Genomic DNA, 27,525 nt, shown 5'->3' with positions numbered 1-27,525 from the left:
GAAAATATGAAATGCACTTGTTTCACCTGTCTTGTCTTCAGAAGCCCAACCACAGCGTTCAGTTCAGAGTTGTAAAGATTTCTGTGAAGTTCAGCTAAATAAAATGTGCAGCACAGTTTCAATGCACTCTTTGTTGAATTTCGGTTTTTTTTTTTTTTTGCAGTGTGTGTTCATGTGTGCATGTGAGAGTGACGTCACATGCACTACTCCTGTGGTGTGTGTGTGTGTGTGTGTGTGTGTGTGTGTGTGGCGGTTGCTCAGTCAGAGGGAGAGAGAGAGAGAGAGAGAGAGAGAGAGAGAGCTGGAGAGTTGGCGGAGCGGCCGCGCCAGCGCAGAGAGGCACGGAGACGCAGCAGAAGAGAGCATCCGAGTTTCTTCATCTGGAACAAATAAATAAAGCATTTATTTATTTTTTCTCCAATAGACCGACATACTGGCGGCGAAACAATCGCAGGAGGTTTTGCTTTTTAGCACGGACATAAAATGAAAGGGCTACCTGGTTGCATATTGGATTTGGAGTCTAACGTTACGCTGCTGCGACTTTGACACACGGGTTGCGCAGGCAGAACCCAGTAGTTCTCTGCTGGAGGAACTTCAGGCACCCCGAATAAAACTTGAGCCGGACACCCAGGAGCCAGTAAGGGAGTGCTCTAAACTATCTACTGCTCTCGCTGGAAAAGACAACAGTAAGTTTGTTTTTGTCTTTAATTTCTTTTTTTTTTTTATTTCTTCTTATTGAATGAACCCTAAAAAAAAAAAAAAAAAAAAAAAGAAAATCACCTTTCATCCACAGAGAAAAGTTGTTTGGCTTGGGCACTATGCATGCGCAACATGGGCATCTTTACATAATCAAAGCTATACCTGCCACGTAGACGTGGCGAGAACACATTCGGTTTAGATAAAGGCTCTGATGGCATTAGCAGATGACCGAATCCGCAGCGCGCACCGTTATGTCGACGGGGAGACGCTCGCCTGTGCGCCTGCAGGAGGTGGCGAACGGGGGACGCGGCTGGAAGGAGTTGTTGCGCCAGCAGAACTGGGCTCTTAATCAACCTCTGGGTACTGGAACAGTGTTTGTGGAGAGTGTACAAAATAACAAATAAATAAATAAGAACAAATAAGAACAAGCGCGCGTTGGGTCTGGGAGTAAAAGTTGGACATCTGTCTTGATTTGCCACGCTCGTCTGCAGCCAGAGAACGCGTTTGGATTTTTTCTTGTAGCTTTCTTTACTGAATCCTCCTCAGCTCCACCCTCTCCCATCCAGCATCGTCCATCCAAGACCAAACACTTGTGCTGTCACTTTTTTACTAGGCTCTGAAACATAACGAGCAGGTCAGCGGTGTGTTGACAGTCCTCCAACATTTCTAGTGGCATCTTCCCAAACGTTACCTCCTAATGATGTGCATGTGTGCAACTGAAATTCAGCAGTTTTGTGAACTAGTTTGACTTCTCACTGCAGCAGTTTTAAAGATGTGGCACCGACGAAGGTAGGGCTTGGCCCTCTTCAGTAAGACAAGACCAGGAATGCCAGTGAGATTCTCAGGCAGGCTGGCAGTGCCCCACACCATCTGCACCGAGTATGATGAGATAAAGAACTCAGAAAAAGCAATAAACCTTGAAGTATTTGACTGTTTTCTTTGAGTGGCAGAAACATAAAGATCAGCATCTTATAATTTTGATGACAGATTGAAGGATTTATTTATTTTAAAAACTTTCGTTTCACCTACTTTTTACATGGACACTAATGGTTGCTAATAGGTTTATTCTTTTTTATTGATTGTAGAGGTCTACAGTAAAAAGCCACACGCTAAACCTTTTGATGGGACCTAATTAAAACTAACATGGGGCTCAAATGGGTGGCATTTGGATGTATATAGCTTATGTATTCGCAAGAAAGAGTGAGCATGCTGCTTACCTCCCACCTACTGCCACTAACCTCAGACTAACCTTTGATGCTGCAGGGGATTGCGAGGACCTTTTACACTCCTTAGTGACTTTCAAGCTGTTTTAATTGCTTTAGATGCAACTATCCCTGAGGGTCTCTTCAGCAACACGTATCTGAATGTACGATTTTACACAAGCCAGGCCACTGTGAGGGTTTATCAATCATGAGTAGATAAATAATAGAGTTGATTTGAAGTGACAGTGAAAGATTGAGACAGATAATAACTGCAACTGCAAGAGATAATGAGTTGAAGTGGTGAAGGTGGAGCTTCAGTTGGATTTGTGGCTCGTATTCAGGTGTACTATGATATTATTTTCCAGAACTTGTCACTACTGATTTGAATTTATCAATCTTCCAAGCTCTCATGGATTTAGCTGTGTGTGTATCTAGTGGATAGTCATACTGTGGTACCATAGATATGACACAGCAGCACTCCACATACAAGGACAAGATAGTTCTCAGGTGCTCAGCGGTTTCCTCAGTAACCAGAGAAGCAGCACAGGCCGTCAGTCCTCCAAGTTCTGATTGATAGACTTGAGAGAATCACTGAAACATCTGAAAGTTATTCCACAGTGATACGTTGATGCTTCTGACTTGTGACCTCCTTACTCAAACTAAACAAAACTCCCACTGCAGAGACTTTATCATCTCCCCCGAAGATGACTGGTTTACGTTTCCCTACATAAGCTCTGACATCCGTCAAACCAAAGTGTCCTTGAAACATCTGTGTTGTGATTACTTGAAGCATGATTTTCTCCTCCCCCTCGCCTAAGAAGCTGCATTCCACCCATTCTTGCTTCCAGCATCCAGATTGTTTCCACACTCGTGCAGGTAACAGAGTCACATTTTCTTTCAAGGCCGTATTGACAGGAAACTGACTCAAGCCAGAGTTTCAGCTTTGCAGCTATGGTCGTATTAACTTGAACATGATCTCTTAAGCTGTCTTTACATTGTCTTTAGCTGGACATCAGCTTTGTGATAGACGTCTCCGAGGTGTACCCTGCCTCTCGCCGTGGGGATAGGGAAAGGTTCCAGCATTCTCTCAAGGACATTAGATGGATGGAAGCTTTGCTCAACCGGCTTTAATCAAAACTGAAAGCAAATGCAAAACTATACCAATACTTTTTTTTTTTACCTAAAGCTCAACACCTTCTTGTTTTTATCATTCATCATGCTATAAACATCACGCTCTGTGTCATCAAGCTCCTCTGGCCAAACAGCAGCAGCACATTTAGCTGCAGTGTGGTTCACACCTTGTATCACCCTGTATCATTATTTGCGCAGCACTGTATAGAATATCATGACCACCATCATTTCACCATCAGTAGATGTCCTGCTGTGTGACTTTATGGGTGGCGAGAGTATAGCTCATGATAACGTTCAGCAGTCTGTGTCTTGCTCTCATATGGTGGTTGATTGATTCTAACGGATGCTATTTGCAGACACGCTTCATACCCTCTTTGTTCTGGAATTTCTCTTTTAATTTTACACACATTTGCTTGGGTCTTATGGACAAGGAAATGCAAATGTAATAATAGTTCTCTTGAAACTTCCCCTTCTGTAATCTTTATCTGCCTTAGCATGTGTGCTGTGGCTGTGACAGGAAGCTGCCCTTGTCAGCTTGATGACCTGTTATGTGTGACTAACACATATAGCATGTAATATAGGATACTTGGCATTTTTGATATTATTATCTTTCGATGTGGTTACTACTTGTTGGAAAAACAGTTTGAAGATAACATGTTGGAAGTCATGGTAGGAATTGTTTATCATATGTTCCAGTGGTTCTGTAACTTTTTGGCTCGTGACATCCCCTGTCACAGGATACATCTGGCGTTTTAATAATTTCCCTTTTGACTTGGCTGCACTTCATTAATCCTTAGAGAATGTGCATAACATTTGTTTTGTATGGTAGAAAAACAGCCAGTAGTTAGCTGGCTAGCTATCAGAGGTACAGTGCACACTGAAAATTGACTGAAAAGTCATGTTATTTTTAATTGCCTTGCTGGAAATACACCTCAAAATCCTGTAATGCATTTAACACATCCAGAGGGCTCAGAAATATGCAGATAGATACCGAGAAAATACAACAATCGTGAGAAAGAAACGCATTACAGTAGTCTTTTTAAAACATACATGTGTAGAACCATTTAGTCCACTCACTCGTTTACTGTGACAGATAGGCAAAGCAAGCAGCATCTTTGACAGCATGCATTTCAATTTCCAGAACCATGTAACCACGAAACTCCTGTGTGTAGTCCTGTGGTAGATGTCGTAATTGTCACCTTCTCAGAAGCAGATAAAGAAACAGAAATGCGATATAGCAATGCAGTGGTCAGCAGTATGATGTGATTTGCACTTATAATAGGGTAGTTTATCTAAATGTGGATTAAATTGACATTGCATCGATGACTCTCTGATTAGTTTATACTTCTAAACAAGGGAGCTTTGTAACTACTTATAAATATTGTATAAGCAAGTCCTGCTGCACTTCATCTGTTTCAGGCAACTAAATTTGAAGCAGTGAAAAGTATAATTTAATGCTGTGTTTTCAAAGTCAGCGTGCAAAATAGTTTTCTCTACTGCTGTTAGTTAGAATATTTGTTATATTTATAAATTTATTACGTTTGAGTATCAGTGTGAGAGATTCAGTACGTAAATCAATGTTATATCACAGACTGTCATTGCACTGCAATGAATAAATATTGCAAAATAACCTAATATGCTTCTTTGAATCTGCTACGAGATTCGTTCCTTTGCTGCAGTGGCGTTGAATACGCTGAAAGACAATGAAGGAACCCACGCAAGTTTTGGAAGTGCAGTTTTTCCCACGCTTTCCCAGTGCAAAACATGATTAGACCATTTAGTGTCTCAAGAGTGACTGTATATCTTAGGCAAATATTTACTGTGTCACTCTTAAATGTGTTAAAGATATCCAACTATAAGGAAATGTGTTGCTAAATCATGTTGTTCCACTTTTGCAGAGGGAAACAACATGTTTTAGAAGTCTCATCAGACTAAATGGCGTCAAATACTCAGACATTCTTGAGGACAAGGGACAACTTGAACCTGAGTGCACATAATCTAAGATGAGGACAAAGGTTTGCCTTGCAGCATGACAACAACCTTAAGCATACAGCCAAGACAAGGCTTGAGTGAAAGGCTTGGAGTATGTCATTGAAAGTCCTGAGGAGGCAGTTTACAGAGCGTTCAGTCCAACAGAGCTTGAGAGGATCTGTGAAGGACAGAAAAGCTGCATAGATAGCAACATGCTTACTTATTTTTTTACATTGACTGGGTTGGCCAGGCCACACTGTTGCTTGGCTATAAATATCCTTGGTTGTCATTTCTGTGCATTTCAAAAATAGTGTGCTGCTACATTGTTGTAAAATTGGGAACTTAGAGGCTATGAAAAGAAAGGGTAACAAGTTCACTGGTGAGCTGAACTTAAAGCTAAATGTCAGCACTTGAACCTGATAGTTATTGGTTGTCGTGTGTTGAAAAAAGAGCCAAAACAACAGAAAATGTGCCACTCTCCAAAAAAGTACCGACTGCACTTTATTTCAGTGCAGGGATTCTAGATTATGTGTAATGATGCATAAACAATGTTGTGTAAGACTGTATGCGTATTGTACACAAGCCTTGCAGAATGTGGTGGCACAGTAGCAATTGCCTTTGTTCTCAGTAATGAACTGAAAGAACTATTTTAAGTCAAACCCTGAAGGGTCACAGTCCCATACTGCACATGAGCTACGGTGATGTAATCTGTCAAATATGTCTCCAGTAGTATGATTTGACTGAACACAACCACAAATAACCTGCAGAGAAAGCTGACACAGACAGTAGAAGTTGTTTATTAGGATTCATCCACTAAATAAAAAAAATACATTGTAAATGTACTTCGTATTGCGTAAGGAGAACATCAAATGCTCCGGTCATGCAGAACCCTAAAGCCCTAAACAGAAGCCACATTTGAAATGAGTAATGTTCATGTTATGGGTTTCAGTTCCTTAGTTTCACTGTGTTAGTATGTGAGTGTATGTTCACTGTCATTCATTCACTATACAGTACATATCTATATTTTGGTGTGGATTATGTGGAACTCCTGTGAAGATGCATCATAGATAACGGTTTTACTGCCCTCATGTTTATCTGTGTTCGACCTAAATACACATATAATATAAAATACAAATAAAACTGGGAGGCATTTATTAAAACATTCCTCTGCACCGCTGCCGTCAAAAACCGACGAATGCCACAAATGTAAGTGTGAAGTTGTGTACAGTACTTGTACACACCATGTACCATGTATTTGTGTCATGTTGTGTTGATGTGGGTCTTAAACTGCATTTCTGAACGTTGTCCAAAAGATTAATTTCACTGTGATATTTTCTTGCTTGTTACGGCCATTAAGTCTGAAATCTGCTTTACCAAAACATGTGGTACAGATCATAGCAGAGAGACGTTTATTAGATGGACATTTTCAAAATGAAAGGGTGTCTTATGTTCTGCTCATAGAATAATAACCCCTGTGTCGGATGTCGGCTGTCACTAGGCTTTCCCTGGATGAAATTATAGCCAAATTAAGAAGGCTTTTATGTGTTATTTATGATTCTGGCTGTTATATTGAAATAAAACATCGCTTGCAGTGGCTTTGGGCAAACCAGAAGTCAGTGTGAAAGCCATTCAGGCTGTCTGTACAAAGCCGTGCGTAATTTAGAAGCAAAGTGTTGACTTCTTATTCATGGGGAGTAAAACATTGTTTTGTCAGAGTGCGTCCAACAGAAGTGCTTCTGTTGGTGGCGTGATGAAACGCTGCTCCATAAATCTCATTGTTATGAATATCATGCCCACGTTTTTTTTTAATAGTTGCTAAGAGAGACTATGTTTATGGATCATATATTAATATACTGGACAGACTCCCCTAATGGTCCTTGTCTGTTTAGTGTGGACTAGAAATCAAGTCAGGGTGTTATCTAGTCAACTCCACACATTCAACTCAATTTAACTCAAGTAAGTCGAATATTCTATTCTGGTCTTATTCAATTCAGTTCAATTCAATTTTATTTGAATTGAATTGAATTGAATATCTTGAATGAATGTCTTATGAAACTATTCACATGTTGTTCTGTTTGTATCTATTGTTCAAGTCAAACTTGAATATGTATGTATGTTCCCGAGGTAGATTTCTCCCAGAGAACTCTGATTACCAATGTAAACGTGTAACCTGGTTTCTGATCGTGTGTATGTGCATAATAGATCAACTAAATCTAAAGGAGTCTGTTTGTCCCTCTCAGGGTTGTCAGTCACCTCCTCTGAAACATGTGAACAATGGTTCCCAAACCAACACAGGCCAGAAAAGAAAATACTTTTTTGCTAAATGTATGCCTGGATTTCCAGTAACCAGGTGCATGTAAACTCATTCCCTAATTGCCTAAGAAACCTGGTTTCTCTCAGTAACCCAGTTACTGGAGTGCATGTAAATGCACTGTATTAGATATTTTCTCTCTATTGTTTCTCCTATTGTTTCTCCTAATGAGCCTATTTAGACCAGGGGTGACATAAAACCAACCTGGAGGATGCATTTGTGGTCTCTAACCAACTATTGTCACACTGAAGAAGCTACTTGGGTGAGTCCAGTTGCCATGACACATTTTCCAGATGTGGTTTGTGAGACTAATTCTAATCTATTCTATTCTATTCTATTCTATTATGATTCAACACATTTAATCACTGAACATGTGTCAGTTTGAGGCTTTGTGCACAGAGATGGCAGTGCTTAAGTGGTTAGAAGGGTATCATCCACCGGTGAGCTGTGAATCAGCCCGCGTTGTGGCTGCAGTCACACATGACTCAACACCAGCTCTCAATCCAGCCCTTGTCCTGAGCATGGCTGGTACACAGCCACTGTTTGAGAGTATGTGTGAGAGCGAGACTGTGTGTGCGATATGTGTGCAGTCGCCCATGATGTTAAAGAGAAAGTTGGAGAATGAAAGCCTATGTGTATCCTGGGTTGTAGAAGTCCTGTTTCGCTCTTTGCTTTCTTGGGATGGAGTATGAAAACAATGGGCACATTGTGTAGAGAGTTGGCAAAAAGGGGACGGGGAGGCGGAGTAGGTGGAGTGAGGTGGAGAGGAGAGGAGAGGAGGCGACAGGAGAGGAAAGCAGTGGAAAAGAGATATGATAGGAGATGAGTTGAAGGGGAAGAAGCGAGAGAAACAATAAGGGAGGAGTGTGGAGAAGAGTGCGAGGAAGGGAGAAACCACTGTGAAGAGATTGATAAAGAGCTTGTGATGCAAAGGAAACAACTGCCAGATGGAGAGAGAAAAGAGGAAAAAGACAAGCAAGTTTTCATAGAAGCTTTGCAAGTGAGGAAAAATGACAATGAAAAAGATGGAAGGTGAGATAAAAAAGTGGCCTGCAAAGATCTCACCATACAAATGCTTTGATGTATAACGAGAAGTAGATACCAGATGCTGTGAAGCAGACAGTTTTCTAATCCACTCAGCAAAGTTATATCACTTTCAAATGTTCTCTCCATCGCTCATTCACATCAAAGCCCGGTTGACAAAATGTTGCACGGCTGAACCCTACAATTTGGATGATTTATTTTATAGCCTAAAAATAGTTCCACATATCTTTAAAAAAAAAAAAAAGAAAAGCATGTTAATTCCCCAGATGTCTACAGTGGGTTCATTATTCAGTATGGTAATACATGCACAACTGTGACCCTTTGATTGGATCAAAATGATCAAATTCTCCAAAGCTGCAAACCACAGGGCTGAGAATGTACCCTGAGATGCCTCACTGACGAACAGCAGAGGACATTTGTTAGAGAAGAGAACATTCCCATTTCTCCTCTGAGATCCAAATGAGATTCATATGAACATATGTTCTACTATCTGTCTTGTTTTATCCATAAAAAGATACAGTTTTGGATTTGTCCTAATTCCCAGTGAAACTGCGGATGAGCTGGATGGACTTGAGTTATGTAATGGATCTGAGGGCTAAAATAATTAAGGAAGAAAAAAAAAACCCCCGTAGAATGCAGTGAAAAGCATATTTTAATTATCCATCTCTTGTCTCTGATCCCTGTGGGTTGTACATCTGCACAGACTCCCAGATTAGGTAATAGCCAGACATTTGTCTGACACACTAACACTGTTCACTAAAACAGACTAAACTTTCTCATAGTGTAGGAATAACATGTCAAACCTAAGATTTAGTGGTGTTCCTCTTTGGGCTCTCTTCTCCTCTCAGGACTGTATTAACAAAACCAACTTGTAGGTTGGATGATGAAGTGTTTAGATAGAGGACTGACGTTGTTGAATTCACTTTGCTTTTTACTCAACTGGCCTGGTAACTTGATCTCAGTGGCTGTTCAGGCAAATTCATACTAACTGGATTCGCACTAACATGGCGTCCATGTCCTTATTTAAATTGGTGATATGGACAAAACCATATATGTGGTTTGGTTAGGGTTAGAGAACGACAGTCCATAATCTTCCCCTCACCTTCACCCAGTCCTGTGATGCCTGAACCCAGCCATGAAAAACGTTAGTAAGATTAGAATCACAAAACGTGACATTGATCAGATATTTTGGCGGAGAAGAGCACAGGATGTTGCAGATCTGATATTTTGGTGGCATGTGTGCATTTACTTGATATGTTACGTAACATTGTATTTGCAACTTGTCGTTTCCACTTGTAAACACTTGTACAGCAGCTGCGCCTAGTCCATCCATCCTGATCATCACGAACTGGGATAGTTATGACATTTGGGTTATGGAGATGAACACAGACACAGAGACGTGGATGAATTCACATAAATGGTCCTTTTTCCTAAACTACTCAGCAAGTATGACACACATTGCGTTGTTTTTTTTTTTTAATGCTGTGTTGTTATGCTAAGGCACACCACTTGGGTTAGGCTAGATTTAGGGAAAGATCATTGTTTATGTCAAAATAAGCACATCGTTCAAATCAGGGAAGCAGCAAGGTTGAGTTTAAATGTACTCTTTGTTAAGATTGGGGGACGTCTGCGTCATGGTTACAGTAACAACCATATGGTTATGGTCAGGATGCGACTGCAGTCAATCTCCCGTGCTAAAGTCAGATATTACTTTTTATGACCCATAATTCCTCCCTCAGCTTCTATAATAGTGTCATACTGTTTCCTCCTTTGTGCCTGTCATAATTACTAGAGTCGCTAGAGGACTTTGTTACCCGAACATAAACATACTGTATACCTATCATTACGAGGCACTTACTAAAATCTCTTCAGATGACAATTTGAATGCTGAATGCTCTTGTCCATCAGTCTGTGACATCCTTTCTTTAATGCCCTTTTTTCAACAAGCCTTGTGAGATCCAATGAAAGTGGCATTTTCAAGTGGGATTTGGACTCTTGATCTTGCTGCTGAGTCTTTTAACAAGCTTTTAACAAGTGATGGGGCTGTCGAAATATAGGGGGTTGGGTCATTCTGTGTGGATTTAGTAGCATGTTTAGGTTTATACGTTTGCTCATTTGCAAACATCTGACAAACCAGAGAGAGAGACACCACAGTGCTTGGCGAGTGCGTCTGTTAATTAGCTGCACGTAATGAATATGCGGATGCAGACTTGCTGCTCGTGCTTGAGTTATGACCTCACTTGTATGGATTCCAGGGTGGTCTTTTCATAGCCTGTTAGACACGTACACGCTCACACAAAACACACTTTCTTCTCTGTCTCTCCACGCAGCCAGACTTTATCACACATTGCTAACAAGCATGAAGAGAGTGTGTCGACACACACTCATGCACAGCAAGGATTTTGTTCTCTATCTTTAACGCCCAGGGTTCTCCACACACACACACACACCCCACCCCGCATACTCACACTAAAAATACAACTCATTCAAATGTCTTTTATTGTGTGCATATCCACAGTCAGGAACATGGAAAGTTAAAACTCAATTCTTTCTGTGTCCTCTCTCTTGCTCAATCTTACCCTTCTTACAAGACCCACCCACCAGCTGTTGCAAGCAGACACACACACTAACACACACACACACACACAATGACAGGATCTCCCTCTGAAGGCTCCAAGGGTCTGATGAAAGTGTTGGGAATGTGAACTGAGAGGCCACTGACACTTCCTCCACTTTCTAGTACTGCTGAATTGCCTCAGCCATCTAACGTCCCAGTGAATGCTCCCTCTGGATGTTTAATGATCGTAAACCCCAGACGACAAACAGAATAGATGAGCTTTTTCCTCTGCTGTAGCAGTCAGTGGTAGAGTCTCACGCGCTGTGCATTTAGCCTGCATTACTTTTGCTGCTGCCCCTTTTCACTTCTTCTAATGGTTGAGTTGGTATAAGTGGCAATTAACCCCTCCTAAATCACATGGTTTCTTAATGTCCTTCTTAAAATCCATTAGGAATGACATAGACCCCAAAGGAAAGGGACGCTAAGAAAAACATCCCGAACAAGAAAAGGCTACCGTCTTCACATATTCAGCAGTTCAGGACTGATATGTGCTACTTTCAGAGCCGTAATGTCTGCATCAGCATTGTTAAAGATCAATTGTCATTATTTCTAAGACAACTCTAGATTTCTTTCCCCATCACGTTTCCTTTAGGGACCTGTTAATGGCTGATACTAACAGGAAGGATCCTGTTGGTTTCATTGAAACCAGTTTCATTGAAACCCATTTGACTGAACAGTACTGCATGGGCTCTTGACTGAAACGTTGCTCATTTCATCATTAGTTAAATGTTAAACACACATTTAAACTGCACAATAAAAGATACTGTATGTTTGAAAATGTGGCCCTGTTATAGGGATTACTGGTCAGTGTCTAGCGTTTGACATGTCCCTGCAGAAATCAGTGTCCTGAATGTAAGCAGACACATCCGGCCAGTCTGTCAGTACAGTATTAGCAGTAACTGAATATAGCTAATAGAATGTATCAATCCTCTTTCAGTGAATTGGCAATAACATTTTACATCCACTCCAAGCAAACATGGCTGCAGATGGAGATCACTGTCGGCCTGCATCAGGAAATTGGAGATGCAAGAGTCCCAGAAAATCATTTATTTAATTAATTAAAACCTCAATTTGAATGTTATTGATGCAGTGCCATTTGTAATGCTCACCCATTCTGGCTAAGGAATGGCGTTATACATTCAAACAGTAAGCTTAAGGGGAAGTATTTAGATTAAAAATGTGGGATATTAAGACATTTGTAACGTGGAGTAATATGAAACAATAGTTAAGAAATAAATGATGTGTTAAAGCTACTAGCAGAGAGATCCCACTACATTATATAACATGACTCCTATATCACAGCTGTCACAACTGCATTTTACCAAGGTGATTTAGCGTTTCTTTGCAGTAGAGGTGTGGGAGTTAGACAGTATTAATGGAATTTACTTGGAGCTTAAACCGCCTCATTTCCCAGCAGTAACTCTTGTTTTTCTTGGGAATTTCTTAGAGGTGATAGATTTGGTCTTTCTAAGAGGTGAAAGCTTTTCAACATTACAAATTAGTCCGGGGGAAAACAAAGCTCTTTGTGTTTGCGGTGCGGTTTTGGCAGAGTTGTGTCACTGCACAGATAAAACACAGTTTAAAGGAGCGGAGCAGTCTTATTAGAAGGTAAATCAAAAGAGAAGGATTTCCACAAAAACACCGGCCTCTGACCCTCAGCTTCTAATACTTGTTCGTTCCTTGTCTCCTCTTGTTTCTTCAGTTGCTTCCCCCACTCTATCACTCTTTGTCTTTGACTCACTCGTACACACACTTACACTCTACTCCAGCCCTGAGGTCCTGTTTCCGGTCGGCAGGAGTGAGTCTAGCCTCTGCATCTGTGTGGGACTGATTATTACACACATGTACGTAAACAAATATCTCCTGGGAGCTGGAGTTTTTGTGTGTGTGTGAGTTGAGTTGAGTTTAGTGTCATTTTGCTGCTGTTGCTACTTAGTTTTCTTTTTTTTTTTCTTTTTTAAGCAGGAACACTCATAAAATTTGGCCAGATGTGAGAAACATGCTTTAGCTTAATATCACACAGACAGATAAACAAATACACACACACACACAGAGCTTTGTATTGATCAAAGTGTAGTATGTGTATGCTTTCCTTGACTAAAGCACTAAAATAATCCATGCTCAGTAAAGTGTACACAGAAGTCATTTGTTTGGGTACTTCAAATCCAATATATATATATATATATATATATTTTTTTATCTTTAACTAATACATGCAAAGCAACACACACATTCTTAACACACAAACATGCATACTGCATAATCTGCTGTTAGTGGACAGACTACCAGTTTATGTCTGGGCTGACACAGAGAGACACATAATTCACACTTATTATTCATCTACAGGAAATGCAAAGTGGCCAGTTAACCCAACCGCATGTCATTGAACAGTGGGAGGAATTTTAAGCACCCAGAGCAGCCCACAACTGCATGGGCATAACATGCAAACTCAGTTACAGATCAGTGCACATGAGTTATAAAACTTTTTAGATAAACTCTCTTCAACCTGTTGGAGTACAAGCGCTGATCCGGTGAAATAACCACACTGTTATGTTATGTAATAAAGCTCCTAACAACTGTCATATACATCTATCTGATTTCCATAATGTTTTATATTTTCTTCTTTCAGAAAGCACCACTATCACTATGGATGAGGAACAGTGCTACTATAATGAGACCATCGCCTTTTTCTACAACCGCAGTGGCAAGTATCTTGCCACTGACTGGAACACTGTCAGCAGACTGGTAATGGGCCTGGGCATCACCGTGTGCATCTTCATCATGCTCGCCAACCTTCTGGTGATGGTTGCCATCTACGTCAACAGGAGGTTCCACTTTCCCATCTACTACCTTATGGCCAATCTGGCAGCTGCTGACTTCTTTGCTGGACTGGCTTACTTCTACTTGATGTTCAACACGGGACCAAACACAAGGCGTCTGACTGTTTCAACATGGCTGCTGCGCCAAGGCCTGATTGATACCAGTCTGACAGCATCTGTGGCCAATCTGCTTGCCATCGCCATCGAGCGCCACATAACCGTGTTCCGTATGCAGCTACATACACGTATGAGCAACCGGCGTGTGGTGGTGGTGATTGTCATAATTTGGACCATGTCCATAGTCATGGGGGCCATACCCAGTGTGGGCTGGAACTGCATCTGTAGTATTAAGTCTTGTTCCAACATGGCGCCGCTTTACAGCAACTCCTACCTGGTCTTCTGGGCAGTATTTAACCTGGTGACATTTGTTGTCATGGTAACACTATATGCCCACATCTTTATGTATGTGCGGCAGAGGACCATGAGGATGTCACGGCACAGCTCTGGACCACGACGCAATCGAGATACCATGATGTCCCTGTTGAAAACCGTTGTGATTGTGTTAGGTAAGAAAGAGAAATAATCTATCTATCTATCTATCTATCTATCTATCTATCTATCCATCTATCCATCTATCTATCTATCTATCTATCATAAGCGTTATCGAGAAAGTTGTGGATGAGTGTTGCACGCATACAACACTCTAATCTATAATTTTGCAGATTTCCAGAAAGTTGTGTTCTTTCCAAATACTGACTCTACATTGTGTCTGTGAGTCTTCTGTGTCTTGCTGCTTGTTTGGAAATCGGAAACCCATCCATTTGTGTAGCAGTGAGTGTGATATCTGAAGTCACCAGCAGCAAAAGAACAATGAATCTGTTGATGGGTCTCTGAGTCCAAGCATTGTGTCTGCCCAGCATGACTAAAAGCCTCATATACATCATCTCTTACTATACATCGAATGGCTGGTTTTAATTCATAAAACAAAGCACTGGTGCATTTCAATTAGGTATCAGTTTGCTGATGCCATATAGGGACAGTGTATATGGTCTGTATATAGAGATAGAGTCTCAGCAGTTGAAATAAGTAGGAAGCTCTTTATCATAGTTGAAAAGTGATAAATTCAAACAGTGTGAGGTTTGAAACCAGCTTCAGACCCTCACTGGGCGTTACTGTTTAGTAACTGGTTTGACTGTAGCTGTCACTTATCAGATTTTACACTGTACACATCACTCTACACTGCACTGCTATAAAGTCATCTGATTTCTGTTCAGTTGAAAGTTTTATGTCTGGGCATGCAGTAGGAGATATGTATTCCATATCTAGTTATCTATTTAGTTTGCTTATTTTTTGCATGTAGTGACAATAGCTGACTAACTTCGATGTGTGTAAACTGAGTGAGAGTGTGAACTGTGGGAAAAGGACTTCTTGGTGCCTGGAAGCAGGATGTGTTGGTCCTAGACAAAACATACCAAAGGATTCCATGTGATCTGTCTCCTATGTGCTGGTATCTCATCCTGTTGCCTCTGTTGTCTTTGCTCAACATTTAATTCAAAGCAGTGGACAGCAGAATGTGCACCTTCAGCCGACATACATTTCCTGCTGCTTTAGAGATGCTTTGCTTGTTTCTTCAAACCTGTGTTATAGTTCAGCCTCATCTGAGGCTAAAAGTAAAGTAAGTAAGTAAAGTAAGTAAATGTCAGTTGTGACTTTTTGAGTCAGTAGAGTCACGTGGCCTGCATTAATGATGTCTCAGTTCCACCTTGTATTTTTAGTTTAACTTGCAAGTTCAGTTGTGTTGTTGCTGCTGTTAACAGCGTCCTGGGCATCAATGTTCCATTTACTGCAACAGAAAAACACTAAAAATCATTCTTGCTATAGTATCTGTGAAAATTTTTTATAAATAAATAGATGGATGCAAACATGTTCCATCTGTTCACAAGAGACTTCATTCAGTAACAGCTGAGGATTCCTTAGAAATGAAACCAAAAAAGTCACACCCTATCTTAGATGTTTCCCAATACCAGGTTCTGCCAGTAAAAGGCCTGGCTTAGGGTCAATGTCCTGGGAGTATAAGCTTATTAATAGTTTACAAAAGCTGCACAGAAGGGGTTTAGTTGGCCACAGGTATTAAAGAACAATTAGATTTTAATATCAGAGAAGCAAATAATAATAACCTCTCAGAAATCTTCATGCAAGTGTGTAGCGTAGTAGATTCTCTGTCATTGGTGTCAGAAGTTTTATTCAAGTTATGACAGTTACATAAATCTCAATATTATACATTTAAATAAAAACTGTTTTGAATTCCTGGAACAATCACACTTGTTTTTAGAGACACTAAAAGTTCTCGAGCAAGGGTGTGATATGTTTTTGGTTGAGGCCTGGAATCCACTGCTGTTCCTGGGTGAGGTCATTCTGAAGCACTGAAGAATATGTTGAGTGTTTTTTTTTTTTTTTTTTTTGTTGCTGTTGTTGCACTGACAGAAGGGAGGTGATCGCCTGTTATATAACTGAGTAATAAAGTACAATCACTTATTCTGAACTCTTGCTCACTATTCCCCCATTTAGAAAAATCCCCGTTTGCCTGTTCTCAGGCCACTGTACAACAAAGAAGGTTGCAGGGTTGTAGGACGCTACATCTCTAGTGGGGTTCAGGTTGCCACAGAGTTCTGGGTTTTGATTATGTTCAACTTCTTGGGGGAAGGTTATGTTCAGTTCAGCCATTGATGCTTGACCAAAAAGTAAACCCCACCGCAATTCCATGTCCCGTTTCTCCCATCTGCTGACCAGATGATAGTAATCATTCCCCTGCTTCCTGCTGTCCTTTCCACTTGTTCCTCCTAGAATACTATAAAACCCGTTATGGGTGATTTCTTCTCGGAAGGACAGGATGAGATGGGAAAAAAAGATGGTTACACACACTTGCACATAAGTGCAGGCAAATACATAAACAGACATAGTCTGTCTCGCATTCACATGAACCCCTAGGCTTAATAAAGAACAGTGGGACACAAGGTTGGATTCATTCACATAAACTCTGATGTACTGATGATGTCAAGTGATAGGAAAAACAAAACCAGACTCTGGTTTGTACCTTATTTACTTTGCCAAAGCCAATAGAAATAGGGACGCATGAGGACATAGCATTCAAATACGTTATTAAGCAATAGTGGTGCTATGGAGCAAAGTTTTTATAAAATTGCCCTTGTTTTTTGACACAATACACATTCCTGCCAATGGTTTCGTGCTGTCCTACTGATCTACAGGTAGTGGGAACACGCCAAGAAACACAACAATGCGCCAACAAAGACAGGGCCGAAGAAGATGTAAACATGGATTTTAATAATGCATGTTTCAAAATATTGAAAGCATTGGTTTCTACAAATACTTTATTAAGATTCAAGTCTCACTTTTTTACCCCTGCAGAACACTGAAAGAATATGCTACCACGTTTAAAGGAAAAGTTCACAAAAATTCAGAGATTGAGTCTGTTATTTTGATGCTTCTCTCTTAAAATGAATGTTGACCCATGTCCATGGCTTTTTGCTAACTTATAAATTAGGCAACAATGAAACTTCCCTGCTTAGGAGAAATGGCTTTGAATGGCATTGACAGAAATTCTCTTCATCCCTCTTCAAATAGGACAAATTAAGCATGACCCATGTTCAGTGTGTGTGTGTGTCAGGTGTTGGCTCGTGTTAGGGTCCTCTGTGAATGATCTGATTATGTTAAAGCCGCTGCTGTTTGTGGTCGGGTCTTCGGACAGTGTGGCGCGCCAAGACATGCCATCCCCCAAACACATGCATCCAGATGCCATAACACTGACATACACTTGTTTCAAAATCAGCGTCAAGCAAATGATTTTTTAACCCAAGGACTCACTAATTTATATATTCTAAGTAAGTAAATGAATGATTACACATTCATATATTTACGCATTTGTGTCATTCCTCTGCTGCAATGCATGTGTGTCTTCTGCCTGACAGCAAGTCCAAACAATGAGAGCCAACAAAGAGCCAAGCCCTCCTGTCTGCTGTCAGCATGGAACCAGCACTAGTATGCAGCTACAGCTGTTTTCTGTATGTTAGAGTCTGTGTGGACTTGCAAGAAATTCTATTTCACAGTGCTGCTTTTCTGATCACTCAACAGCGACAACTGTCTTTATGAATCCTGTTTCAGCTGCATCAGTTGTTAATTTTTGGCAAATGCCTCAGTCTCCCTAAACATATCATTGTCTCACTGGATGCTTACATGGCGGGCACCTAAAACATGTCTTACTCTTTTTTTTTTTTTTTATTTGCTTCTTAGGAACAGCTTAAACTTGCATTTTTAGATCTAAATTATTCTATAGTGTCGCAAATTCTTTTTTCTTTCACAAACTATTAGTCATAATGCACCAGATTAGATCAGATTATTCTGTAGTTTAGATTTTATCTAAGATTGTCTATTAAACTATATTAATTTCTATTATATTTTTACCATATTTGTGGTTTGCACTTTACTTTTTCTATATTGTATATGCAATATGCACCACTTTGGATTCATTAATGTGTTAAAACAATAGTTTTGTGCCCTTTAGTTCACTTTTATATTAATGTTCCTCACAATGCCTATGCATAAGACTGGACAGTATCAAGTACCAGTACAAAGTACCATTACTACTAGTAGTATCAAGTATTATATAAAGTGTGAGGCCAGACAAACATGAGTGTGTTCCAGGGGGATTTTTTTTTATTAATGATGGCCTCAGAAGTCCAGTATTAGTCTCTAAATGTGGATATTTATAAAAACCCATACATGCTGATTAAGAACAACAGAGCTGCTATCTACTGTTGCAGAATACAAGTAGACTGACATTAAAAGATGAATCAAATAAAACAAAGATACCAATAAGATGCAATTTTGTGACATTTGGCAGAAATTGCTCATGACTGTTGCTATTAATCTTGGACATGGGCGTCTCAGTGTGCATTGCTTGTACTGTTGAGTTTTGTCTTTTTGTTCCAAAACAGTGACGGGAAAAAATGCAGACGCCAGGATTTAAAATTTGAAATCAGCACATGGAAGTGAATCATTATTGCTAACCAACTCTATATTACAGCCTTTTTGTGCTACCAGAGCAGAAGAAAAAACAAGAATGTCATCATTGCCATTTCAAAGAACCCATTGTACTTCCAGTCAAAAGCACATTTCTCCAACCATTAGATTTCTGTGGACGACCATCAGACTCCATTACTGTATATACCACAAATGTCTTTGTCAATAACTGTAAACACTTAGCTACAGAATGAGAAATTTTATCTCTTCTTCTGTGTGTGTGAGAGCTAGAGAGAGGTACAGGGGGTTGTGGGAAAGACGGGTGGAAAAAAGAGATCAATCAACACCCAGGAGGCTACCAGTTCATTTCAGAAGTACTGTACATAATGGTCTCAGTGCACTGGCTCTTTTTAGCAGGAACCTAGTCAGAACCACAGGTAATGCTTTGGTTAGGAAAATGACAGGGAGGAAAAAGGAGAAAGAGAAAAGTGAAAGCCAAGAGACAGACATGGCCATAGATAGAGAGAAGGTTGCAAGACAAGTGAGTGAGGGGGAGATACAGTAGAAAGGCAGAAAGACTGAAAGTAAATAAAGACAAAGAAAAGTAAGAGTAAAAATCAAAGAATATCTAAGAAGGGGATATAGTGAGTAATGGGAAGAAAGGGAGATGAATAAGAGCAGTAATTTAATATAAATGGTTATCCATTTTTAATGGCCTGGAAGAACTGCACTTTAGTGGAAACCCAAGCTGCAAGAAGGCATGCCAGAAATCGTTGTACAAAACGAAAATCCGAGATAGCAGATAGAGCATGTTAGTACATGTGGAATGTATCAGCACCGCTTAGAGACCGTGAGAGGTGTGAGACGCGGCTTTTCTTCATGCTGCAGTCATGTCAGGCAATGTCAGCAGAATGGGAAGAAACCGAAAGCAAAAAAAAAAACAAACAAACCCATGAACAGTTGATGTTAAGTGTTAAAATCACCAGAGAAATAACCTGTGCGAGTGCATATGCCCTAGTGTGACTCTGAGAAGGAATAAAAATACATTATATAATGTTCGTTACCTCTCTTGCACATGTTTCAAATGTCTGCAAGTTGTTGTGTTGAGTCATCTTTTGCTGAATGCCTGGAAACTCGTGGCAGCCTGAGATGCAGGCCATCAAAAAAGCATCACTTCTAGTTAGAGGGCTAAACATGTCAAATTGCCAGCATGATCCGTTAAACCATTTGACCTCATATTTATGTAATTCTGTGCTACACTACATGTGACTTTGAGCGTAAGAACAAGCTGCTGTCACTGGAAAAGAATACAATATGTGCTCGTAACGGCGAAAAGCCATAAACATCCTAATGATGACAAATGGAAGAAACATGACGCTTCAGCCGTTAGAGGTTTCCCAACAGATGCAAGGTTTGAATAGAAAAGGGATTTTTCCACATTTCCTAATCTGAAGTAGGAGGTTCATAGACAAAAGAAGACCTCAGAATGTACCAGGTAGGCCTACTAGGATTCAGTGTGCAGTTTTCGTGAGTGCTTCCCCAATACTGTTCAAATGTTTGAGTTGCCTTCTATCTGTCTTATGTCGAGTGTAAGTAAGTATTTGCCTGTGTTTGTGTCTGCACATGTGAGTGTTTATCAGTGTGTTTGTGTGTGTGAGGAACTGTGGGGTTCATTGCCATAGTCTGGTCTCCATTATTTCCTTATTTTTGTTCCCAGAGCCCTCTGTTCCCTTTTTATGCAAACACATTTCCTCCAGGAAAAGGAAAATAATGATCAAAGTAAAGAGTGATAATAAAGGAATGATGAGTCATTATCATCTGACACAAGGCCAGAACTTGACTTTCAAAGCCAACTCACGATTAGACAATATGATTTTTAAGATAGTAATTAAAAGTGATGTGAAAATATTTCGTTGTCATTTAGTTTTTGCTTTGGTTATCTGCTGTTTTTGACACGGTACGTATTCACACACAGCAATTTATTTCAAGAATGTACAGGGAGCACTTTGACCAACACGTTATTCATTGAATTTAGGATCCAGTGTGGCGTCACTGTGAGTATAACAACAAAACACCAGCTGGCTGAGATGGACAAAACACATTAGACTTCCATATATGTTGTATTACAGATCTGAGACATTATCGGACTGAACAGTGTTGATCATTTACCTATTGTCCAGTGCAGTTACATGACTTTCAAATCAGAAATATCACAGCGTGTCATCTAGGATACTGTTGCCATGAGTGGGACATTGCATCAACTCTATCAAGACCTGGAAAGTGGTAGTAGTAGTAGTTTTCCATACGTTTTCCAATCTTGCGCCAGAGCTGTGCATATTTACTTTCTTCTACTGACTTTCCATTTCTACCGTCTCTCTTTTTTTCTTCCATGTGGCATTTTCAAGTAGTGACAAGGCAAAATGATTCGCTTAAATTAGCCAGTAAAGTGCTTTTTTTTTTTTTTTTTTTTTTTACCGTAAACAACAAAACTGGTTTACCCTCTGTGAATCTGGTATGGCTGTAATGTTGCTCAATGTGGCGATGGTAAACCAGGCACATTCTTCTGGGCAATGTAAAGAGGCAATTTTGAGATGAAGTGTGTATCACAAGCAACCAATACACTCTGTTTCTGAGAGGGAATGAAAGAAGCTGGGAGTGAAACCTCTCATGGTCATGGATTCACACAAAGATTGTTTTCTTCCTCATTCTGAGGGAAAATCAGGACAAACATCTCGAAAATATGCATATGTTACGCTCCAGCCAAGCAGCATAATAGCAGCACTAATTCTTGGAGTCTGTAATTCCTATACAACCAAAATTTGGTTGTATAGGAATTACGGTTCTTGACTATATTATGTTTGCATCACATGAGAAGTGTTGCTGAAAGCAGAAATGGTGGTCAGATAAGGGGATTATATATTTTCTCACTGATTTCACCATGCTTCTACTGTATTTTTTTGCTGTTCAGAGTAAGTAAACACCAGTAAACAAATGCTGCTTTAACAAGCTATGTTATTAGACAACCAGAAAAGAGACAACTACACCTTCACAATTATATTATAAAACTTGCTTGGGATTATCTCACATCAGATAAAGAGTTAAATATTATTAAAAGGGTTATATAATGTTCATTACCTCTCTTGCACATGAGGTGTTTAATGTCTGCATGTTGTTGTGCCGAGTCATCTTTTGCTGAATGACTGGAAACTCGTGGCGGCCTGAAATGCGGGCCATCAAAAACGCATCACTTCTAGTTAGAGGGCTAAACCCTTGGTTTTTTGACTATATTATGTTTGCATCACATGGCACAGTGTTGCTGAAAGCAGAAATGGTGGTCAGATAAGAGGATTATAACTTTTTTTTTTCTCACTGATTACACCATGCTTCTACTGTGTTTTTTTTTTTTTTTTCTTTATGCTGAGCCCTGTGCTGTTCAGAGTAACATGTTTCTCTGAGAAACAAATACTTCAGATGGTTTGTCTGCAGGGCTGTGAACCATTTGAGAAATTTATCTAACTCTGGAGAGTCTGCCTGCATAGCTGGGAAGTGAGGTCAATCATTTGCTGCAGCTGCCGCCTGCAAAACACTAAAAGATAACAGGCCTGCCTGTCAAAAATCTCTCTTTCTCTTTTTCATCTCTGCTTGCTTAAAGCACATGTCCTATAGTTGTCCTATAGTTATGATACATAGCATTTAATGACTAAATGTACAGCACTTGAACTTTGACATTCATGAGTAATGAGTCTATGACCGCTTTCCTCTCTGCTAACACACTTGAGTCGAGATGCACTGTGGGCCGTTCACTCAAATAAGGTTAAAAGGTTGTAGATGCAGTGCTATGATAATGGAATAGCACAGATGTGGTTGGAATAATGAGGAAGGGGCCACATCTGTTTTCTGTAGATGTACCATGTCAAGAGAAAGATAATGGAGGAAGTGGATTGTGATTGGTTGGCTGATTTTCTATGAAGTCAGGAATCCCATCCTGTCTCCAACCACTAGAAACGATTGTTGGTTTTAACCATCAACTTTTCTGTTTTATCTGATGTTGTCTGTTTAGCTAATCTAATGAAACAGGGCTTTTATTTGGAATACAGTTATTGTACAGTAACTGACGTTAACTATGTCTGCTGTACTACTTTTGTAAGATATCTAATTCAGAGCACTCTACTGCACGTGGTTGCAGTAGAGTGAGGTCTGTAGATGGATTGTTGTGTGGTTGTTTGGTGTTGGTAATGCGACCGTATCATGGTTTTTGTTTCTGCCGTTTCAGAACCAACCTGCTTTTTTTTGTGGCTCAGTAGGGAGAAACCCTGAGAGAGAGAGAGAGACCCCGGGTTTAAAGTCTTCAGTGCTCAATTGAAATCTAAACAAACTGTTGTTTTGGAACTGAGAGCCATGCATGCTTAAATCTGAAAAACATCATATGGTGAAATTCTCCCGGTTAGTGATAACATCATATTCTTGTATTAGCACTGTAAGTGCACATCAACCTTTTTAGAATGCACAGCAAACCATGAATTGAGATTGTTCACTTAGTTCCTGGTTATAAAAGCAACAACAGGCACAGAGATAACCCACGATGAAGGTGGAAAAAGATAAAGCCTTTCAGACACTTGTTTCTGTGCTACATTTATGCATGTGTCTCAAAGTCTCTCTTTAAAAACAGTTCAGCACATAATCAGCATAACCTGGCAAGGATGTGTTAAAAGAGGTATAGTCCAGTCGCCACCGTGCTTGTATTGGTAACCATAGAACACTTTTGTTTATGTCAATTGTCAATGGTAATACATGTATATTTGTATCTACATATTTATATAAATCTGTAGTTTCACGCTTTCTTACTAATCCAAACGTTTTTGCTGTGCTGCCTCCTCAGGTGCGTTCATTGTCTGTTGGACCCCCGGCCTGGTCATCCTCCTTCTCGACGTTTTCTGTTCCAGCTGCAACGTGCTCTCATACGAAAAGTTTTTCTTACTTCTCGCCGAGTTCAACTCGGCCATGAACCCCATCATCTACTCCTACCGTGACAAGGAGATGAGCGCCACCTTCAGGCAGATCCTGTGCTGCCAGCGGCAGGAGAACATCAACGGGACAGCAGCGGAGGGGTCCGACAGGTCGGCGTCATCCATCAACCACACAGTGCTCAGTGGCGGCGCGCACCACCACCATCACCACAACGAGCACTCGGTAGTATAAGGCAAGCCTGGAAGTCATGGAGAGTAATCCGGCTGGTTTGAGGGGTTAATCTCTTTTGGAGACACTAACTGATGAAGGGTCAATGGAAGGTCAAGAGAGACTGTGAACGCAATATGAACATGATATTTAGACAGGAATGTCATCAGCTTGAGGATGAAGGTGCACTAGATGGAGTGGCGATAATAATAAGCTGGGTGAGATCAAAATGAAGGAATGGATGGTAACTGAAGAAAGAGAAAAGACTACTGCTATGTGGAGAAGGAACACAGGATGAGTCTGATCTTCAAAGACTCTGATAGGCTGTTAGTATTTTTGTTTAGTTTGTTTATTTTCTGTGTGTGTTCGAATATGTTGTCACGGTCAACAAATGAACTATTTAAAAGTAATCTGTGAAACTAAGGGAATGCCAGTATAGCCCCACCTCTTTCTCCATTCTTCTCGGATTTTGTAGCATCTAGTCAGGTAGGCTTCCAGCTTTTAACCTTGTAGATCCCCGTCATTCATTCTCATACACTACAGCGGGGGGGTGGGGGGTTCCTCTACATGAAGTTCAGGACATAGTCACTATAAATGCATCACTTTGGGTCTGAACCCAAATGCATTATTCAACTTTTTTTTTCTGTTATTGAAGCCTTCAGATGTGTGGACATTCAAGCCAACGTATGCCTTGTTGGTCTCATGACTCGTTACTGAATGTCAATACAAACTATCTCTAGTAGCTTTAAATTTCAGATGACCTTGCGGAGACTCGAGGTCAATGTTCTTGACAGTGTTTTAATCACATTCAGGGTTTTTAACGGTGCCACCGTAGTGACAAATGAAATGAAATGCTCGTATTTAGCGACTTAACCATTATGGAGTGTTAAAGTAAGCACAAGGGCTTTGGATTTGAAGGAGGGATGTTTGGGGCCTCAGAGAAGACTGTTTAAGACTGTGCCCCAGTGTTAAGTGGAGACAAGGTGAAGGTTATAGGTGGCGAGCATTACCAGACATCAGGTCATGAAATGTGCTGAGCTCTCTGCCTTTTAACCATGAAGCTGATGAGAAGAGGTAGTTAAACAATAATCTCTGTGTTTGTCAAAGGATCTCCTATTTGCTCTGAAACTGTAGTGTTAATTACTGTAAATTGAATGTATAATTAGTATTCTGAAAACATTCGATCCAATATACCTTCATATCATTATGTTAGGTGGCATTACATCTTTTCAGCATGAACGCGAAGAAACAAAGGATATAATTAGTGCGTGCATGAAATTGGGCTTACAGACTCCAAATGATGCAGTAGCTAATCTGAAATGGCTGCAAAAGAAGTGTTGACCTGCTTTATTTATCAGCAGCTGTTCAGGACTGAAGTTCCTGGTCAGGATGCATTAATCTCCGCCAATAGGAATTGAAACCCAGCAGGCCGCGCCAAACAAAATGGTAGAATGCCTTTATTTAAAATCATCCACATACAGTACATGGAGAATTAAGAAGTGTGCATCGATTATGACAGCATTTGAAGTGTTCAGTTTTAAAACACACTCTGTTGCTTTTCATTTAGGGATTCGTGGCCTAAAGCACCGCTCTAATATGTGTGCATGACCTTAACAGAAATGTATTTTCTGTTAACCAGATTCTACATGGTTTTTGTTGTGACAGTGTTATCAGTAGTACAGATGCCTATCCACATTACATAATGCTTTGTCTTTGAGATGGTTGGAGTGGTCATCCTTGAATGTTTACCATACCATGGTCATTAAATCTTATTAATTAGTCTACTGACAACAGCAACATATAAAATGTAACTCTTAAAATAACACTGTTTTTTTTTTTCTTAATGACTGACTTAAAGAGAGATGATAGTGTTACTATATTATTACCATACGTGCACTCTCTGACTTCTGCCAGTGCCAGCTGAAAGTCAAAATGGTGATTCTGTACAAAATTTCTGCTGAACTTTTTTTTTTTTTTGTCATGACTTGAATCTAAATCCTTTTTGGGGCAAAATAAATAAACAAAGCTCCCATCAGCTGATGGCAAAATGAGAAAGGCAGCCAAAATCACAGTCAAATATTTTCCAGAAAGGCGAGGTGTTTGTCTGGGGTTTAAGCTGCAGTGCTTAACATGAAGTATTATTGACTGCCCAAATATAAGATTTCAAATTTTCAACAAACACTATTAATATTTTTTCCGTCTCTATTTTGCCTTTGCATTTTTCCAGCTTTTATGACTCTGGTCCCAACCCTTCATATCTACCACTCACTGTAACAATTGTCTTTTTCTTTTATTTATATTTTTAAGTTTTAAATCAGGTTATATAGCAAACCAACTAAACATTCTGTCTTCGTATGTCTTTGTTTACCAGTGAGTCACTCTTACATACCATTGTAAGTATATGTGTACAGTGTATATGTATATAAAATATATTATTCAAAGTTAATCGCCAAAGGGAAAGTGTTTTTTTGTGTTTGTAAATTTAGCTGTTTTATACTCTGTCCAAATGTACTGTAGGTTTGTGTTTCTGTTTTTTATGCCATGAGTGCTTTTGTATTGTGACCTGAATTAATGAATTTCCTTTAGATGCGATTATAGTTATTAATGTGTTGCTGACCAAGAACTACATATCTATGTGTGCAGTGCCTTCCAGGTCTCGATAAAGAGTTACTTAACACTAGGCTGAAAATCTGTGCTTTGTTGTCCTCTCTGGTTGAAAGTTACAAGTCGACATCACTGCCATCTGAGGTCGGCAAAAAACAGATTTTTAGGTTCCGTTAAGTTAGTCTTTAAGCTTGTGTGTTGCTAACACTGTCGTCCTACAACTGCCTTAAAGTAGAACAAAGATTAGTGTCAGTGTGGAGCAATATTTGACTTTTGTAGCACAGTTTGACTAGACAGCATGGTTTTTAAATAAAGAAATTTTCAAAAAATAAAAAATGCCGGAGTGCGGAGAGAAATGGATCTTTGATTTTTTTGTTCATCAAGCATACAATGTGTGGCATCAACACAAAACAACAAAGGGCAACACACACTGCTGGTATACGGCACCTGTTAGTAGATAAGATAATACTTTGTTCATCCTAAGGGGAAATTTGCAATCTGAGATCCATACACCTGCTGCGTCTTGACAGGCAGCACACTGCAATACTCCATACCAGATTGGCATCCAGTACTTTCTGCAAGTGTCAAATGGCACAATGTTGCAGCTGGTGTGTGTTGCACTTTAGTGATGTCATGTTATACCAAAGGTTACTGTTGACCCCAAAGAGTGCACAGTATGTACAATATCAGGACCGGCGACTGATCTTCTGAGCTGCGGGTCTGAAACATTGTAAAACATGGCTTTAAATTGGCTCCATTCTCAACCTATGACTTAACAGTAAAAAGTAATAGTGACACAGGCATTAATGTGATTTCCATATCTATATTGTAGGGACAATATGAATGTCCAATCAGAGTCATGGTAATATTTCCCAGCAACAATAAATGCATATGAAAAATCGATTTTGTTGTTGT

General features: G+C 39.9%; 1 protein-coding gene across 1 annotated transcript; it reads left to right on the top strand.

Moving 5' to 3' along the window:
• Positions 1 to 307: 307 nt before the first annotated feature.
• On the top strand, positions 308 to 27,525 carry lpar1 (lysophosphatidic acid receptor 1). The gene is made up of 3 exons (XM_026340380.1): positions 308 to 686; positions 13,605 to 14,360; positions 23,711 to 27,525. The coding sequence occupies exons 2-3, from the start codon at positions 13,622 to 13,624 to the stop codon at positions 24,028 to 24,030; spliced, it is 1,059 nt and encodes a 352-aa protein (XP_026196165.1). The 5' UTR covers positions 308 to 686; positions 13,605 to 13,621; the 3' UTR covers positions 24,031 to 27,525.

Source organism: Anabas testudineus, chromosome 22 (assembly GCF_900324465.2).
Source record: "Anabas testudineus chromosome 22, fAnaTes1.2, whole genome shotgun sequence".
Classification (NCBI taxonomy): Eukaryota; Metazoa; Chordata; class Actinopteri; order Anabantiformes; family Anabantidae; genus Anabas; species Anabas testudineus.
Note: the sequence above shows the minus strand (reverse complement) of the source record. Positions and strands in the feature narration are given on the sequence as shown.

Excerpts from the sequence above, each read along its gene's own strand:
- lpar1 (XM_026340380.1), top strand. The coding sequence starts at position 13,622 with ATGGATGAGGAACAGTGCTACTATAATGAGACCATCGCCTTTTTCTAC. Across the intron at positions 14,361-23,710 it reads AACCGTTGTGATTGTGTTAG|GTGCGTTCATTGTCTGTTGG; the intron begins GTAAGAAAGAGA and ends CTGCCTCCTCAG.